Source organism: Macaca fascicularis, chromosome 4 (assembly GCF_037993035.2).
Source record: "Macaca fascicularis isolate 582-1 chromosome 4, T2T-MFA8v1.1".
Classification (NCBI taxonomy): domain Eukaryota; kingdom Metazoa; phylum Chordata; class Mammalia; order Primates; family Cercopithecidae; genus Macaca; species Macaca fascicularis.
Genome location: NC_088378.1, coordinates 91,588,183 through 91,608,704, shown reverse-complemented (window position 1 = coordinate 91,608,704; position 20,522 = coordinate 91,588,183). Strand labels below are relative to the sequence as shown.

Sequence of the window (20,522 nt, the reverse complement as noted above, 5' to 3'; positions counted from 1 at the left end):
GCTATATTCTAAAATAAAAGCTATAATATCTTAAAAAGAAAAAACAGGTACTCCCTGTAGTGAGACAGATTAGAAAAAGTAAAGCATCTCTTTCTCAAGGATAATGAGAAAGGCTCACAGCGTGGCTACAGAGTTCTGGCTGGATTTCAGTCTCCTTGCCCTGCCTTTGAGCAATGCACGATCTACATGTCCATATAGTACAGCCCTGGCTAAAACCATACTGCTCTGCTTTCTCTTTTTATGTCTAATGATATTTTAATGTTTCAATCATCAATAGTTATATATTTCTAACTAGTAAAGGCTAAAATGTATACTAATGAAATTGGTTATTACAATCAATTCCTTACAATATTATGTGTCTTAGCAAAAAGTACTTAGAGATGAATATGAATAAAAATGTTATACTGCAATTCAACAAAATTTCACCTTTTATTTTTATTTTTTTCTTTATTTGGCATTCTTCTTTTGGTGTCAAAATTTTTTTTAAAAAGATAAAAATTATCTTCAGTTTCATGCCAGGGAATATGGAAAAGGGACTAGTTTAAGTTTCACTGTTTATTCATTAAACTTCTAACAAAGACAATAAGGTAATGAAAATAAATTATTAGCAAATTAAAATAATCAATGATGAAGCTCAGAATAAAAACATGAGTAAAAAAGAATGCCCTTATAAATCTCTTCAGCAATACTTTCCTTTACCAAATGAAATTTAATAAAGTTAAATAAAGCTGAAAGAACAATTTCATCTTAAAAATTGATAGCTGTAGCCTTAGGAGTTGAACATTTCAATATAGGGTAAGGTTTATATATTTAAAACGGAAATATGCCAACATTTTAAATGTTCTTATTTATAGTTAGCAACATTATTTCAGAACTGGTTATCTTTCTCTTATTTCTGTCACCAAAATAACTTGGAAATGAGATCAAGAGATTACAGATAGGACTTTTGATGTTATACTGACACACTGTTTAACAAGACCACCAAAGGATATTTAATTATTTAGAGAAATATAACTTATTTGACTTAGTCATTATTGCACATTAAAGGCTCTGATTCTGCAATGTTAAGTTGTTACAGATCTTGTCTGCTAGTGATGCAAATAATCTCTGTATAGGAGAAAAGATAACCTCAAGGCTATGGTTTTTATTACCCGATAGAACATTAACAGCTTTCTATCTAACCTAGCCATCTTATTCTAACATTCCTTTTAAAATACCTATAAATACTCAGTTCCTCAAAATGTTCTTTGAGACAGCTTTATCGTCTTACTGGTTCCCCATTAGTGAGTTACTAAGTCTTTTATTTGTGTTGCTTCTATAGTTGTACAAGGCATGTCTTAAACTTTTTGAAAATTTTATTCTGATAGTTTGGTGCATCCATTAAAACCAATTCTTTGCAGCTTTTAGCATTATGAAGCAATCACTTTAATTTTTATATTAATATTAAATGTTTTGAATCAAATATTTGTAAAAGGCTGATTTTTTTTCCTGAGATCCATAAATAAAATGGGAATCAAGTGCTTAGATGTGATTCCTTTCAGTCAATCAGTTTAGGTATGGATTTTTTCTGGTACAAATAAGAATCTGTAAAAAGATTTCAACTGTATGAAGCCAAATACAATGTGAATAAAATCAATTCAGGCCTAAAAGAATCCAGGAAGGAGGCTACACCTGACCAAACCAAATTAGAAATGCTACCTTTGAGTAACCATAAATTAAGGGAAATACTCAATCCTCTAAGGCCTGAGTCTCTAGACAACAATTACTAAAAATAATCAGAATTTTAGAGTAGTAATAAAAAAGAACAACAAAAAACCCACAAAACTTCCTTGTTGCAATTGTTAAAATTAAAACTATATGACTTTTGAATATTCTCACTGTATTATAGGCACTTTCTCTGTCTCTCTCTCAATATATATTTCAATAAATAAATGCCATTCTTAGCATTTTCCCTCCAAGTTTCTAATACCACTTTGGATAATCAAAAGGTAAATATTAACAATTAGAGCCTAAGTAAAAACAATGAAATAAAATGAATAGAGAAATGGCAAGGCTGTCTGGTTTCACTCACCTCCCCATGCAGTGGCTCCTCCAGCAGGTGGTGGTGGTGCTGGTGCTGCAGCAGCTGCTGCCCCTCCAGAGGAAAAGTCTGGCTGGAGGTCCAGAAGATCACTAGATGGTTTAGAAGTGCTAAAAGGAAAATAAAACATTAAAAACAGATTTTGAAATTTTATAACATAAAGGTGTTTTTGAATAAAGACATGCAGAAATCATCAAAGATTTTAGGTATTTTAAATGCAATAAAAGAATAATAATTTGGAAAGTATAGAGATATAGTATATACCAAGAGTTGGCAAACTACTTTTGTCAAGGGAAAGATGGCAAATATTTTAGACTTTGAGGGCCAGTTGGTTTCTATCATTATTTGACTCTGCTATTGTAGAATGAGATTAAGACATAGACAATACATAAACAAATCAACAGGTCTTTATTCAAATAAAACTTTATTTACAAAAACAGAGAGTGGGCTGGACTTGATCTATGTGAAGTACACTATAGGGAAATCAAAATCATAACCTTGAGGTTATTTTTTCTCTATTTCCCAAAATCTTTTGTATAGAAAAAAATTCATGTCTTGAGAAGAATTTATTTATAAACCAAAGGACACTAAAGAGAATTATTAACCACTAATTTATCTTTTTCCTACATTAGACTATAATATATCAATGTTTTGTTGAGGCAAAAGTGATGTCTAATCATCAAAAGATGAACATCAGGCCCTATAAGGTGCCTTTGTACTAATTATAAAAACATACTCCCTGGGGCAAGGGAAGGGAAAGCATTAGGACAAATGTAAGAGGACTCACCTAAAACGACTACTGCATTTTTTATTTTTACTCAGTTGAGGCTGTGCTTTTCAAAGCTTCTCTGTCTGTAGAAGTTCCAAGGAGCAGCCTTACTATTCAAAGTATAGACCTCAAAGCAGCAGCATCCTGGGACGTTGTTATAAATGCAAAATCTCAGGCATACCCTGTATCTACTACCTCAGAATCTTCATTTTAATCAGATGCCAAAGCAATTAACATGTACATTCAGATTTGAGGAGAACTGGCTTAAAGGTTACCAGGCCAGATGCGAAGCCATCAGGGTCCCAGGTTCCCTACCTGCCTTCATAAACAGCAGTTTCATCTTTATCTTTTTTTACATATTAGATTTCCAAGTAACATTCTTTTGAAGAAAGGATTCTGCTGCTTTTAAAAAGTAGTTTCAAAACCACTGAAAGCATTGCTTAGTTTTGATGTCCATTTCATAAATACAACTGGATTAAATAACAGGAAAGGAATACATATTTATTATTAATATATTAAAGCTTTTATAAGAAGCAATTTATATTAGAACAGTAACAGAAAGGACTTGGTTATACCAAGCTTGCTATTATAAAATGCAGAACTAAGCAAGTAGAGAGTAAAGCATGGGTTAACATGGGTACAGTACTTGGATTTCTTGCTCAAAGTTCAAGTCTCCAAACATAGGGCATTCATAATTAGAGTCAAAGATACTACAAAATGATACTAGAATCCTCTTAAGGCAAATGAACTAAGGAATTGACCTAAATTTATTATTTGAGGATACCCCTATGAGCTGGGGATTGATTTTAGGTGGCCTGAGATTTCAAAGAACGCACAGTCATCCCCAGATTTCTCACTACTGTTCTGATCTCTAGGTGCTATAAAAACTGATTAGGAATACCCCGAAGGCCTCCTCCTACCACCAGAGTGTGAGTTCCTCATATGCACTAGATAACTGGTTTAACAATTCCAAGTTTAGCATGCATGTGTGTGTGTGTGTGTGTGTGTGTGTGTGTGTGTTTAAAGCATTTTAAAATACCTTTTGAATTTCCCACAAGAAGAAACTAATTTTAGAAAACACTTTCCACATCAGTCAATTTCAGAAAAAAATTGTGTGTATCATTCTTCCATTTTCTTTCCCAGTTTGTGACACCAAGGTGATTTCTATAGCTTAGGTCTTTCTAATGATTTAAGAGGCACAGGAGTAAAACAATGTACTTTGCGTAGTAAAAACCCCAACGTATCACATTACTAGGATTAGATTTCCTTTGGTGAAATCATTTGGGTACAGCATATAAAAATAAAACCAAATTCTAATAAAATACTAATAAACAGTTAACTGTGTATTTATTAACCAACCTGACTGGGACAGCCGCAGATGCAGTTGCAAATAAATCAACCGGTGGGGATGTGTCAATAGTTTTAGCTGGTGTAGAATTGGGAGATGTAACAGTTGTGGCTGGAGAAGACTGAAAGTGAAGATGCACAACACACTTGAGTCAAATATGAATCTACAGGATACGGAGCAACAGGACTTTTCTTTGTATACCCATGACACGCCCAGAAATTTTTTTTTTTTTGTAATTCTTTGTGGAGGAAAAAAAAAACTCAATAAAATTTGAAATCAATAATTGTAATAAATAATCAATATTGGCTAAAACATGTTACAAATTTTAAATGTAACATATAAAATGATAAAATATTTGGCTTAACATTGCAATGTCTTCCATTCATTAATTAAAATAAAAGCTACATATATTTCTTGAACATAAAATTATTAGGAAAGATCTTAAGCTGCAAAAAATTTCAAATATTATCAATTGTAATAATTGCTAAAAAAAATGTCATTATGTTTTCTTGTCATCCTAAAAAGCTTTCATGTGAGGTCCTGTCAGATGACTTTCAAATCCAGAAATCTAACTTGTAAAATAGTTCACAGTTGGAAGAGAACGATTCCCAAGCAAGATTCAAGCCACTGATGTTTTGAAGATATCATGACTATAGCCCATTACTAATATGACATAGATAAAACTAAAAAGGTAAAAATAAAATCTAGTATTTATTTTTCTGGACTAGTTTTTTTAAGAAGAGGTATTAATAGTCAAATAATATATTAAAAGATTTTTATTTAGTTACTGTAACTAAACAATTTCGTCTGGTATATTTAATTCTTCATGCATTCACAAGAGAAAGATTAATGGAACATTTCAAAACAATCTATTGATACTTAGTTCTGTAAGTGGAGATGAGATTAATAGCAGGTAAAATTCATGAAGACCAAGACCAAGCCAGGGCTATCAGATACTCCCCTAACTGGACATCTGACTTCAAACAGACCAAACTTAAAGGAAGTTTTAAAAAGAATAATTTACCAATAGCAGGCTCTGAAATTGAGGCAATAATTAATAGCCTGCCAACCAAAAAAAGTCCAGGACCAGATGGATTCACAGCTCAATTCTACCAGACGTACAAGGAGGAGCTGGTACCATTCCTTCTGAAACTATTCCAATCAATAGAAAAAGAGGGAATCCTCCCTAACTCATTTTATGAGGCCAACATCATCCTGATACCAAACCCTGGCAGAGACACAACAAAAAAAGAGAATTTTAGACCAATATCCCTGATAAACATCGATGTAAAAATCCTCAATAAAATACTGGCAAACCGGATTCAGCAGCACATCAAAAAGCTTATCCACCATGATCAAGTGGGCTTCATCCCTGGGATGCAAGACTGGTTCAACATTCGCAAATCAATAAACATAATCCAGCATATAAACAGAACCAAAGACAAAAACCACATGATTATCTCAATAGATGCAGAAAAGGCCTTTGACAAAATTCAACAGCCCTTCATGCTAAAAACTCTCAATAAATTCGGTGTTGATGGAACGTATCTCAAAATAATAAGAGCTATTTATGACAAACCCACAGCCAATATCATACTGAATGGGCAAAAACTGGAAAAATTCCCTTTGAAAACTGGCACAAGACAGGGATGCCCTCTCTCACCACTCCTATTCAACATAGTGTTGGAAGTTCTGGCTAGGGCAATCAGGCAAGAGAAAGAAATCAAGGGTATTCAGTTAGGAAAAGAAGAAGTCAAATTGTCCCTGTTTGCAGATGACATGATTGTATATTTAGAAAACCCCATTGTCTCAGCCCAAAATCTCCTTAAGTTGATAAGAAACTTCAGCAAAGTCTCAGGATACAAAATTAATGTGCAAAAATCACAAGCATTCTTATACACCAGTAACAGACAAACAGAGAGCCAAATCATGAATGAACTCCCATTCACAATTGCTTCAAAGAGAATAAAATACCTAGGAATCCAACGTACAAGGGATGTAAAGGACCTCTTCAAGGAGAACTACAAACCACTGCTCAGTGAAATCAAAGAGGACACAAACAAATGGAAGAACATACCATGCTCATGGATAGGAAGAATCACTATTGTGAAAATGGCCATACTGCCCAAGGTTATTTATAGATTCAATGCCATCCCCATCAAGCTACCAATGAGTTTCTTCACAGAATTGGAAAAAACTGCTTTAAAGTTCATATGGAACCAAAAAAGAGCCCGCATCTCCAAGACAATCCTAAGTCAAAAGAACAAAGCTGGAGGTATCACGCTACCTGACTTCAAACTATACTACAAGGCTACAGTAACCAAAACAGCATGGTACTGGTACCAAAACAGAGATATAGACCAATGGAACAGAACAGAGTCCTCAGAAATAATACCACACATCTACAGCCATCTGATCTTTGACAAACCTGAGAAAAACAAGAAATGGGGAAAGGATTTCCTATTTAATAAATGGTGCTGGGAAAATTGGCTAACCATAAGTAGAAAGCTGAAACTGGATCCTTTCCTTACTCCTTACACGAAAATTAATTCAAGATGGATTAGAGACTTACATGTTAGACCTAATACCATAAAAACCCTAGAAGAAAATCTAGGTAATACCATTCAGGACATAGGCATGGGCAAGGACTTCATGTCTGAAATACCAAAAGCAACGGCAACAAAAGCCAAAATTGACAAATGGGATCTCATTAAACTAAAGAGCTTCTGCACAGCAAAAGAAACTACCATCAGAGTGAACAGGCAACCTAAAGAATGGGAGAAAATTTTTGCAATCTTCTCATCTGACAAAGGGCTAATTTCCAGAACCTACAAAGAACTCAAACAAATTTACAAGAAAAAAACAAACAGCCCCATCAAAAAGTGGGCAAAGGATATGAACAGACATTTCTCAAAAGAAGACATTCATACAGCCAACAGACACATGAAAAAATGCTCATCATCACTGGCCATCAGAGAAATGCAAATCAAAACCACAATGAGATACCGTCTCATAGCAGTTAGAATGGCAATCATTAAAAAGTCAGGAAACAACAGGTGCTGGAGAGGATGTGGAGAAATAGGAACACTTTTACACTGTTGGTGGGATTGTAAACTAGTTCAACCATTATGGAAAACAGTATGGCGATTCCTCAAGGATCTAGAACTAGAAGTACCATATGACCCAGCCATCCCATTACTGGGGATATACCCAAAGGATTATAAATCATGCTGCTATAAAGACACATGCACATGTATGTTTATTACAGCACTATTCACAATAGCAAAGACTTGGAATCAACCCAAATGTCCATCAGTGACAGACTGGATTAAGAAAATGTGGCACATATACACCACGGAATACTATGCAGCCACAAAAATGGATGAGTTTGTGTCCTTTGTAGGGACATGGATGCAGCTGGAAACCATCATCCTCAGCAAACTATCACAAGAACAGAAAACCAAACACTGCATGTTCTCACTCATAGGTGGGAACTGAACAATGAGATCACTTGGACTCGGGAAGGGGAACATCACACACCGGGGCCTATCACAGGGAGCGGGGAGGGGGGAGGGATTGCATTGGGAGTTATACCTGATGTAAAGGACGAGTTGATGCGTGCTGACGAGTTGATGGGTGCAGCACAGCAACATGGCACAAGTATACATATGTAACAAACCTGCACGTTATGCACATGTACCCTAGAACTTAAAGTATAATAATAATAAAAAAAGAATAATTTGGAAAAAAACCCTGAGGAGATAAGAAATTTACAGACTTAAATAATATATTTGTCCAAGAATATAACTAATCCAAAAGTCAAAATTCAATAGATATGCAAGTGTCAAGCATTCAGCACTTCAAGAAAGGTGGACACATGAGCAGTGTGGATGTTGCTGATCAGAAAATATCAACTCAGACCTCTCTCTTCAACAAAAATCCAAGTCTTCCAAATGGAATACAAAACATGATCAATGGAAGAGAAAGGACTAGTTAAAGCTAATTGTATGTCATCCATTGGGAACAATGAGAAATCCTCTAAGAAAAGGTTTTTAAAAGCCAATACATGTAAATAAGTTTAGAAAAATGATATTGATGAAACATTGAGAACTTAATGACAGCAATAAATATTATCAACATAAATGCAAAAAATGAAACTCTACAGAAGCCCATTAAAAATGCCTTGGAACAACAAGCTCTGAAGAGATGTAAGAGCGAGGAAAACAGAACCCAAATAATCTGTTATTACAAAAAGAAAAAGTCAGTAAAATTCAATTTGGCCAAAATGTAGAAACAGACCAACCCAAAGGCCGCCACAATTTTATGACACTCTACTCAGCAGTTACATATTGGAGTTTTTCACATAGACATAATGGTTTTAAACCTGGCCTTATATCAGAATAAATGGAGCTTTTCACTTGTTTGTTTCATTTGACTGATTTTTCAAGGTCCCTGAGGGGATCTTAGGCAGTCAGCCAACCCATCACTGGCATAATACATGGTGTCTGGAGATCACCAGTGCAGCTATAATGATATCCTTGAATATCTGTAATGACAGCAATTATATAATGGAAATTTGTCATAGAGGAAAAAACACATCTATTACATTTTTGTCTGAAGAATACAATGGTAAATGTGAACTACAGACCTATAGAAGTAAATACTCTTGTCACTAATAACCCTAATCCTGTCCTTCCACATGGTAAAAAAGAGATGAGGAGGTAAATGAGTTATTAAATTATTATAGTAGATTGTCTAAAAGGCATATTTGTGGAAAGACACCCCATTACAATGGATTTCTCTACCATTGAAACATGCTTACCCATCTCATAGGACTCTGATTTAGAATATGTAAAAATCTTTTACAACTATTAAAACATTCTACCGATAACATTTGTTTTCTGCTGTAATATAAATACATGAAAATCTCTCCAACATTAAAAATATTTAGTCCAAACAAAGGACTAAATTGCATATACTATACTACATTGGACTTAGAAACAAATATAAAGGAGGATACATAAAAACGTAACTTAGCTTTCCTCAAACAATTTAAATTAGAATTACCATATGACCTAGCAATCCCACTTCTGGGTATATACCCCCAAAGAATCAAAACCAGGGACTTAAATAGATATTTGTACACCCACATTCACAGAGGCATTATTCATAAACCTAAATGATATAAAAAACCAAATATCTACTGACAGATGAATGCATGAATAAAGTGTGGTATATACATATAATGGAATATAATTTGGCCTTCAAAAGGGAAGAAACTCAGGCACATGGTACAACATGGCTGAACCTTGAAGACACGCTAAGTGAAATAAACCAGCCAGCAAAGGACAGATACTATATGAGTTCACATACATGAGGTTCCCAGAGTAATCAAATTCATAGAGACAGAAAGTAGAATGGTGGTTACCAGGTGCTCGGGGAGAGAGGGAGGTGGGGAGTTATTGTTTAATGGTATAGTTACAGTTTTGAAAGATAAAAACAAGTTCTGGAAATGGATAGTGGGGATGGTTGTACAACAGTGTAAAGGTACATAATGCCACTGAACTGTACACTTTATGATGGTAAAACGGTAAAAAGCGAAAAACAAAGAACCCCCTAAACAGAAAACCAAACTTACCTTACTTAATGGAGAGGGAGCACCAGATCTAAAAGGCAACATAAAAAAAATTAAAACTGAATATATATGTGAATATATTTGTAGAAGCTTTTAAGTTGGATTTCACTTGGTCAAGCATTAACTTGTTTTATATACAGACTTTTAAAATAATGGACAAACTATTTTTTAAAAACTTTTAATCTTTTAGTTAATAATGACATCCCCTTCCACTGTTTTCCATCTACTTAATTTCCAGTACTAGAAATACTTAAATTCAACATTATTTTTTATATCTCTAGCAACTCAAATTCTTTGAGTCAAACATTATTGCCTATGTCCATAAAAACAAACTGTCCAAACGGGAATTTAAAACTATTTTCAGAAGGCTTGGAAAAAACCATGTTTTGTAGAATTATAAAAAACCCCAACACCCAGTGGTTTAGATCACTAAGGTTAGAGTACACTGTGAAGATCCCTATGGGCCCTGTGCCTGAAATATGTCTCGGCTTCCATATTCATACCCTTGAAGTCTGTTTTTTGTTTTCTGTTTTTTCCTATGGCTGTAATAAAAACTCTAGCAAGAATATTCTAGGAAAAATATTCCCATCATCCTGTTATAACTAGTGGGAGCTAGGAAACAAACAGCAACTTCGATGCTTTTTTCTAAGAAAATGAGGGAAAATTAGGAAGGGGTGAATTTTAAGTTACATTACTGGTAGCATTGACTATTGCAGATCATTTCTAGCAAAGTGCTTTGGAAATAACTGCCAGAACAGTTCACATTTTACTAACTTCAGTTGGTGAAAAACGAATAACAAAACAAGATAAAGACTAAATACATTTCAATAAGCAGCCTATATTCACCGTCTTAGTGAATGGCAGGGATGACTTTTTACTCATCTACAGAGAAAATATCACACACATAGCAGCAGCAAAAGAAAATTACAGCAGAAATTTAGTAAGTAGAATTTTGTACAATATTTTGAATTTTTGTCTTATTGGACATAGCAAATTTAACAGTATTATACGCCAAGTTAATATATATATTTTTTGAGACGGAGTTTCACTCTGTCATCCAGGCTGGAGTGCAGTGGTGCGATCTCGGCTCACTGCAAGCTCCACCTCCCGGGTTCACGCCATTCTCCTGCCTCAGCCTCCCGACTAGCTGGGACTACAGGCGCCTGCCACCACACTCAGCTTTTTTTTTTTTTTTTTTTTGTATTTTTAGTAGAGATGGGCTTTCATAGTGTTAGCCAGGACGGTCTCGATCTCCTAACCTTGTGATCTGCCCACCTCGGCCTCCCAAAGTGCTGGGATTACAGGCGTGAGCAACCGCGCCCGGCCCAAGTTAATATCTTTTAAGTTCAACTTCATTTGCAAATACATGCCTGCCATTTTTTGTTTGAATTTAATTTCTACCTAAAATGAATATAAACAACAGGTAGCAAGGGCACAGAAAATTCCGCTATATAACAAGCATAAGGGTAACAACTTGGTTACATGGAGTTTGGCTAAAAGTTATCTTAAGAGTAATACAGTCTATGAGGGAAAGGATATACCTTTATCTATACTGTTCATGTCAAAGGGTCTACTGAAATATCTACAGTAAATTACTTAAGAACCTAAAAATCTAGTACAGCATAAGGTAGAAAATGTCCTAGTGAGTTTTGGCTAATAATTTCTTCACTCCCAGTATTTTTTCCCTTTACGTATGGAAAAAGAAGAGAGTTAAATCTGAATAAAAATTCAAGAAAATAATAGCCTGAATTCTTCAAAGAAAACAGAAGCCTTTGGCATGGTCACTTTCTAAGAATGAATTAATTTAAATTAATTTGTTTCTCTCTCAAGCAATTTTCATAAACCAGTTCTTAGTGATATTGATACAATTATAAATACTAATAAAGAAAAGAGAATAGCCCAGGTGGGGTGGCTCACACCTATAATCCCAGCACTTTGGGAGGTCAAGGCGGGCAGATCACTTGACGTCAGGAGTTCGACACCAGCCTGACCAATATGGCGAAACCCTGTCTCTACTAAAAATACACACACACACACACACACACAAAACCCAAAAATTAGCTGGCTGTGGTGGCACCCGCCTGTAATCCCAGCTACTCAAGAGGCTGAGGCGGAGAATCGCTTGACTCTGGTGGGTGGAAGTTGCAGTGAGCTGAGATCGCACCCTGCGCTCCCTCCAGTCTAGGAGACACAGCGAGACTCCGTCTCAAAAAAAAAAATAAATAAAAAAAAATCAAGGGCTTTAGAAATACATCTCCAAACTAATACCTAAAATATTATAACTTCTTCTATAACATCTTCTACCCCATAGCAAGAATGAAGATACAATAAAAATGATAGAATTGTTCTACCAGCTATAAAAAAGAATATCGTACTTAAGTATGAAAAATCATAATTGGTACAAGAATCATTTTGCCAAGCTTCCACATAAACAATATTACTAAATGATACTTAGAGTTATCCCATGAATTATGCAAACAAACAAAAATCTACTGTCTCTGTTGAGATATCATCCCACTTGCCACATTATATCTTAGTTGCCTGTTTAATTCTCTATCTTCTTCACTAGATACTAAGTTTTTTGAAAGGAAGGAACTCATCCCATTGTTTTATATCCCTAGCACTTTACCTATCACCTGACATTTTCTGTATTACTTGAATTTTTAAATTAGAATATATTCATATATTCATTCTATAATCAATAAATTAACCAGAAGTCTTTAAAAAGTTATTTTCTGTGAAACAAAACTGTCAGGATGTGTGACCTCTGTTTTCATAAACCAGAGTTGGCTGCTGCCATGATTTAATTAAAAGGGTGAGAACCAGAGGTGCTCCAATAGCTTTCAAAAGCACCATTAATCACTGATTAAAATCTGAAGGTTCCCAGGCTCAGAGAGGTTAATAACTTTCCCATGTCTCATCATGCTTCAACGGTGGATTCCAGACTCTAGTCCAAGTCTATCTGCTCCTCAGAGCCTATGCTCATTCCACAGTCCAACCCCCAAAACACAGATAAGCTTGGCACATTTGCTTCTCTCTTACACAACATACACAACATATAAATTGCTCTTCTTATGTGTTTCTTGCTTGATTTTCCACCCTGTTAGTCATTGCCCTTTAGGAAAGAAGATGCTACATCGTTTATATATAGATAATATTTATTAAAAAGACCAATACTTATATTAATAATTTCACCTAGAAAAATCTAGTAGGTAATGAACCATGTTGGAAAAACAAGGCATTAAGATAATTTTAGAAGAAAATGAATGACCCATATAAGTAATCTACTCTAAATTCTGTAAAATTACTACAAACTCTTGGGTTTCACTATGAACACAGCAAATGTCCATATTTCCTTCCAAGATGTTAATAGGAAGCTGTCAAATAGAATATTTTGTTAAGTTTTATTTGAGTCATAACAATAATCCCTATGTAGTTTTGAGTATAAATGCTAGCCAAAAAAAAAAAAAAAAAAAAGATGTGAAACATCTATCTACATCCTTCAAATAACTTGAATTACAAAAGATTTATCTTAAATTTCCTGTAACTTCAACACTTAGTAAACCCACATAAATAATAAAATAAATTTTTCTCTTTTGTCCTGTGGAATTATAGACACAGATAATATATAAAGGTATATCACAGAGTATTGCACATAATTACAAAAATAAATAGTAGTGGACACAAGGCACTAAATATAAAGGGCATACATATTCTTTATAACAGACATTTGCAAATGCTTCAATTTATGTATATACTTAGAGTTTAGAATAGTTTTACACTGTGACCAGAAGACAAATGAAACAATTTTAAGTAATTAATTTTCCTTATAAATTTCTCTTTTGGCATTTATGCTATAAGCCATGGGGAAATCTTTGGTTTACTAAACAAATAAAAAACTTTCATTTCTAAAATCTAAGAGGAATATATAAATATATATATACATATATACATCTAAGAGAGACTGTTAGTCTAGATCCAAGAAGACCAAAAGAAAGTAAAACCATTTATGCTAGTCAACTTGGGAGACAAAAATAAAGCATAATGAAAAAACACAGATGTGTAAAAGGGACAGAAATCAGTTTTACATGTTCTAAATACCAAATGTGGAATTTTAAGAGGTTTTTTTGCATTTTTAGTAATTACCAAATGCAAAAAAACTCACTCCATACAGTACTCACCCTTCACTTAAGTTCCAAGGTAAGCACAAACATACAAAGAAGAGAATAGTTAACTACTATAGTTCATTCATTTTTAATAATAGGGAATAAGCAAAAGACAAGTTCAAATGTGGTTTTAGCCAATTCAGAAGAGAAATATGACAAGCATAAAATGATTTTAAAGGAAAAAGAAAAATTGTTCTAAGAAAAAAGTAATTCAAAATGGAGGATTATTGAATTTTAAATTTCACTTTTCTAGAAATGTAACTAAATGTCCATAGCTATTTTTTTTTTTTTTTTCAAAAATAGCTTGTGGTGACCACAAGGGGGCAAATTTAGATTGGAAGTCAGGGCTAATGAGACCCATTCTAGCTACCCAAGGAGGCTTCTTTGTGACTGCAGCACTGATAGATTTAACAAAAAAAACAAGGGAAGGGTGTGGCCCTATGTGGGGTATGGGGAACCCTGAGTGGGAATACAGTGCAGAGAAGCTGACTTATAGTGTGCATCCAGCACTGCACAAGAGAGATTTTAACTTTAGGGGATGTGCATATTTCCTTAGCTAAAGAGGTCCTTCTGTCACAAGAGCAGAAAAATTTCTTGGCTTCCTGTCTGCATTTTCTGAAATCCTAGGCAACTCATTTGGCTTCCCAGATACCCTAATAGAGGGTGGACCCAGAAATAACTGGACTAGGGCATCTCTTATTGTGAGCTAACGTACTCTCATGTCAAGTCTGATCATCCCTGGCCACACTGAGATTGGAGGCAGAGCCTGGACTGTGGAAACAACCTTGAAAGAGCCCCTGAGAGCTCCTGCTATCCATCATTCCAAATAGCTCTGCCATAATTGTCTGGAAGACTCTTACGCTGTTGCTTATCGTTGCAAATTTAAAACATGCAATATTTTCTACACTAACTTGAAAAAATATTATAGAAATAACACAGCTAATGAAATAACCAGAAAAAACAAGTAACATCAAGACACAAGCCTAGATTCTGGGATAATGTCCAGAGGGAAGAAAGTCAGAAAACAGTTGCATTTTGATAGCTCTGTTATAGGTAAAATCTGTGATCAGCCTACAGTCCTGAAATGATCATTACACTGGTTATCTCTACTAACTCCTGCTGTCAACCTAAATGGAATAAACAGAAAGTTGGTATCATCAACAAAGACAGATTCCAAACTCTCTCTGTAGAGGACCTACATTAGGTGTTTAAATGGACATAATGAAGTGTAAAATAGTCCCTAACCTTTAGATTCAGAAAATCTACTTAAATCATACATGTAAAAAAAGAAATAGCCACAATACTGAGCAGTTCAGGATAAAGAAAGGCTTCATGAGAAAGTAGGACTGGAGATGGCCCTCCCAGGATGCATAAGATTTACAAAGCAGGACAAGGGCGGGTGAGCATCCTAAGACTCACAGAATTACAGTCTGAATAAGGCACAAAGATTGGAAAGCACCAGGCCTTGTGAATAGACAAGTTTCAGACCTGTTGGAGAGATGGGGAGTGGGGGAAAGAACCTGGACATTTTGTGCATGCAGTGAGGAAAAAGTCAAAAATATAGGCACCCAAACACAAAGTTATGAAAATCTAGTAAAATTGTACTTATCACTACTTGATTGCTATTCTCTATATAAAAGGATCTATGAATAAAATGTCAGTAGCATGCCATGTCTAATGGCTCAAATAGGGAGAGACTGGAGTCCAAAAACTATATTTGAGGGTTTTTCTTTTTTCACAGTGGTGTTGATAACAATAATAGAGTAATCAAGGCTGCTTGTGAAATTGTGCTTGTTTTCACTCATGTCCAATGATAACAGCTTTGATTTTTAAACATGAGTAACTATTTTTCCATATACTGTGAATTCCTTCCAAGGGCAAATGTTCAAATCATTAGGTTCAGTTAATGTTGGTACAATCTACTAATTTGCTGCATTAGCCTGCAGAGAGATTGTCTATACCCACTGTCATAATAGGAAGGGTAGGGGTTCTGAGGAAGCCCAGAAAATTACAACAAAGCAAGCCCTAAAACTGAGCAATATAAGTTGTACCATGATAAATCTCATTCTTAGAAGAACGACTCTAGTATTTTTCATCTTATTTAGAATATACAGCTAATGCGTACTTGTTTCCAGGTTTCTTTCCTTCTAATGTATTTAGATGCTGTTCAAGCGTCTCCATAAGACTGCTGGGAGCCTACAATAAGAAAGTAAAAATAAATGTCTGCATTGTTTACTTTCAACGTAAACACACTGTAACGTCACTGTAACTTTGTATGGTGGAAGTCTGTGGATGGACCCCGATATACATGTGAGATGATTTAATTCCAGGTTCTTTCAGTATTTAGATATTTAAATTCCACTGCCTGACCTTCAGGCAGGCCCATCTTAAATAGACTTAACTCCACTGCATGACAAATAGCATTACAGTGTGGTTTCAGTGCAGAGATTACATTGGATAGACTTTTACTAATATATTACTTATATGCAGTAAACTCAAATCAAGTTTACCACCTCCTTCTCATAAGACCATAGTAAAAATGAGTGTTTGTATTCAAGTCAAAAATATAAGTGCCCAAATACAAATTCACAGAAATTTGAAAATACAGTAAAATTTCACTTATCTACATTTGTCTGAACTATTAGGAAAATCCATTATAATATATTTTTAAAAGGTGGTGAGTGAGAGTTGTGGGGAAAAGAATATAATTCTAATAATCGATAACAAGATTTTATTATTGACCTATTTATATATAATATAAAAATATTTATATGTATAATAAAGTAACTTTTAGCAAATATAATATTAGAGCACTATGTATTGACACATTTAATAAATTTCAACTCTTATTAAGAATTACTTGAATGTTTCCATTTATAAATAAAATTTTAGGCGATATAAAGTGATGACATTTTACTGTACACTTAAGGAGAAATAACAGGTTCATGCAAATGTTTCACCCAATCTATTCCTTAAGCATTAGAGATTTAATTTCATCTTTCTCAAATAGTTGTAACACAAATTAGACCTTAACAGCAGCATAGGCATTCAAAGAATAGCATTTCTTAAATGAAATATATAACTACCCTTATAGATATATTTAATTCTGACAATTCTTCTTTAAATTAATGTGAAATTAATTTTGAAGGACATTGAAGTAACTATGCTGATAAAGGAACTCACAGAATTCACAGACATTCATATAACTGTATCTTTTACACTGTACATTTAATGACAGATTAAAATTCTTATTAAAAATCTTTAATTTTGAAAATTCAGGACATTTATTTAATATTCATTTTTCACTTCACTAATAGACTCTTAAACTGTCTTAACATTCATGTGATTATTATATTTGTAATTATGTGATTATAAATGTAAATTACCGAGTGAACTAAAACATGTAAATGTAGATATATAAAAATTACTAAGTGAACCAAAATATTAACTTGATCAAAATGATGAAGGCAAGATAGAAAGGAATAGCCCTGTCAGCATTATTTTAAAAGCTTTTAACTACAGAGTTAAAAATTAAGATTATCAGGAGATATAATAAGTTTAGAAAATTACAAAAATTAGGATTTTAAAACACAACTCAGATGAAAATGGACTTAATAAATTCTAGTAAACCACAACTAAGACTGTATTTCTAAGTTTAAAAAATGAATTTTAAAAGATATAGAATATTTTGTTCTAGATACCAGATTATAAACTATAAAGAAATGCTCATTGAATAGAGAATGTACACAGTAACCTTAAGAAGAAAAAATAGAAATGGCTTCAAAATTTTTAGATGAATTTACATCTGATAACTTTGAAATTATCATATTAATTGCCGATAATGATGATGATGATGATGGAATTTAGGAGGTCTGGGCATATAAACTTTTCATATTTCTATTTTTTCAATGGTATCGCAGTAAGGAAAAAAAAATAAGCCATAGAACTTCTTTCCAGTTACAAGACTTAAGATATTCTGAATGTTAAATGTAATGTTAAGAAAGTGTGATGTTTTTTGGCTAAGCCTAACTTTAAAACATGGTCTAAGAAAAATGCGATTTATAGTCACAAAATAGGAACAAATATAGGATAATCAAAAATAGGTAATATTTTCTCCTATTAAGTTTCTTAGTTACCTAAAACAAAACAAAAAACCCGGAAGAGAGTTCACCATTTTATTCATTTTGTAAAGTTTCTTAACTAAGTGAGAAAATTGAAAAAATAAGTAGAAGTCACAAAAAATCACAATAGCTGAAAGAGAAATTTGATCAAGGAATACAAGACTATCAAACTGACTTCTGTCTTAAAGGGAAATTAAGTTTGGAGCATTCCATCCCAGAAGTTTGAAAGTGCTGCATCATTTATATTTCTTGTAAAATCGAAGAGAAATAAATTCCTCAAATGTCTTTGGAGGAAAAAAAAGTACTTTGATAGTAATATCCAGGAGTGCAGGAATGTCAACCTTTTCTCTACTGCATCTATGGCAGCGAGGACATCCTGGCATGCAGTAGACAATAAATGAAAACCGCCTCTTAAATTTCCAAGGAGCAAAAACTTTGAGAATGCCTCTGCTGTTGTGAAAGGAATGTAACATAACAAAATATAATGAGCAGGCTCTTCAGTTGCTTGTTTTTAAAAATGCCAAAGTCAACAGACCAAGCAGATGGGAACACCAATCCAAAGAACAAGAGTCAGCCTGTGAAAGCTAATACATAACAGCAACATATCATGGTTACCGATTCATCAGTTGTATGGTCTTTAAAGGGAGACCTTTCTTTACCAGTAGTTTTCATATCAACCAGAATTCCTGACATCAAAACCTAAGATTTTTTTCATAAATGAAGACATTTTACATTTGGAGTGTACACATGCCACAAACAGGAAATAATATTAGAAAATTCTTTTCTTGGAACAAGTTCATAGCTGATTGTGAGCCCAGGCTCCAAAAGAAAGCATCCATCTACAATTTAGATGCTATAGCTTATAAAGCATCATTAAAACCAAATTTTAAAAAAGCAATCACAAGATCATTCAAATTTTTATCATTATATCTAAGAAACCATTTGAAAGTGCTGAGGATAAATGTTTCAGTTCTGATATATTCAGTTCTTACCCAAAACAGTTATTTTTGAATTTCCTTAAAAATTTCATTGATATTTGTGAAAATTTTAAATGTAATAATTATGATACTATGTGTATAAGTTAAAAAGGGTTACAGATGATTGTATTCATGTTTAATGTGCAGTCTCTAACCTAAAAGGTGTCCATTAAATCCATAAGGATATCCATGAAATTCCTCCATTCCATTTTGCTGCAAGAGGAATTCTAATCCTTTTTTAAGTTATGAGCATTCTATTCCTACTCTCAGTAGGAAGCCCTTCTGATCTCCATCTCTTCTTTAGCACTCTCTTCTGGCAGGTATTTTTGTTCATTACCTGGATAGAATGAATGGCCATGGTGGCCACAGACAAGCCTGGTAGAAAGCAGAATCTAATCTTAGAAGAGTAGAACCGAATCCATATAACCTGGTACTTTGGGCCCATCTGCAGATTAATCCTGGTTTTAAGGATGAAACAACTGTCTAAAGGACTAACCCCAGAACAATTCACATGCTGGCTCAGACCTGATCACAACTGTCAGAGGTCTAACTCCTCAGTTCAACTAGAGACTTCCATTAGACCTGCTGACAGGCTCTATGCAGGAATGAAGAAGGGTGTTTAGCTCTATGTCACTCACAACCCCAAAAGAAACCACAGTATTAAGAAATTTCAGAAGCATATCATATTCTTGTATTGAACTAGAGGAATTTTTCTATGAACAGGTAATTTAAAAATAAATATTTTTCCCCATTTAAAACATCTTTTAGGTTCAGGGATACTTGTGCAGGTTTGTCATATAGGTAAATTACATGTCACAGGGGTTTGGTGTACAGATTATTTCATCACCCAGGTAATAAGCATAGTACCTGATAGATAGTTTTTCAATCCTTACCCTCCTACCACCTTCTACCCTCCAGTAGGCCTCGGTGTCTGTTGTTCACTTCTTTGTGACATATATACTCAGTGTCTAGCTCCCACTTATAAGTGAGAACATGCAGTATTTGGTTTTCTGTTTCTGCATTAGTTTATTTGGGATATTGGCCTCAAGCTCCATCCATGTCGCTGCAAAGTACACGATCTTTTCTTTTTAATAGTTGTGTAGTATTCCATGGTGTATATATATGTATCACATAAATATAAACGTTAATATTGAAATGTATGTGGTGCTTAAGGTCATAACAAAAGCAGATAATAGAGTGCTAACAGATTCTGATGAATTTCTACCATAGAATAGCTTTCTAAAAGACCCAGGGCAAGATTTTATTTTCTTTGAGGGAGGAGTCTCTGTTCCCTAAATTATGAAAACACACATATTAAATAATTCAGTAAAACATAATGTTTCTGGGCTTCTTGAAGGGGAGATTGTAAAAATTATAATGACTATAATAGTATCATTAAAAATTTAATCCAAGTATATGATTTCAA

At 34.0% G+C, this 20,522-nt stretch overlaps 1 protein-coding gene across 15 annotated transcripts in view; it reads right to left on the bottom strand.

The window, feature by feature from the left end:
- SNAP91 (synaptosome associated protein 91) overlaps positions 1–20,522 on the bottom strand; it is a 165,926-nt gene that overhangs the window by 56,040 nt on the left and 89,364 nt on the right. For all 15 annotated transcript variants that reach the window (XM_045391174.1, XM_045391182.1, XM_005552456.3 and 12 more), the window contains exons 10-13: positions 16,124–16,194; positions 9,836–9,863; positions 4,209–4,318; positions 2,072–2,190 (exon numbers count right to left, since the gene is read on the bottom strand). In XM_045391174.1, coding sequence (XP_045247109.1) covers positions 2,072–2,190; positions 4,209–4,318; positions 9,836–9,863; positions 16,124–16,194 — 328 coding nt within the window. The remainder of the gene's footprint in view (positions 1–2,071; positions 2,191–4,208; positions 4,319–9,835; positions 9,864–16,123; positions 16,195–20,522) is intronic.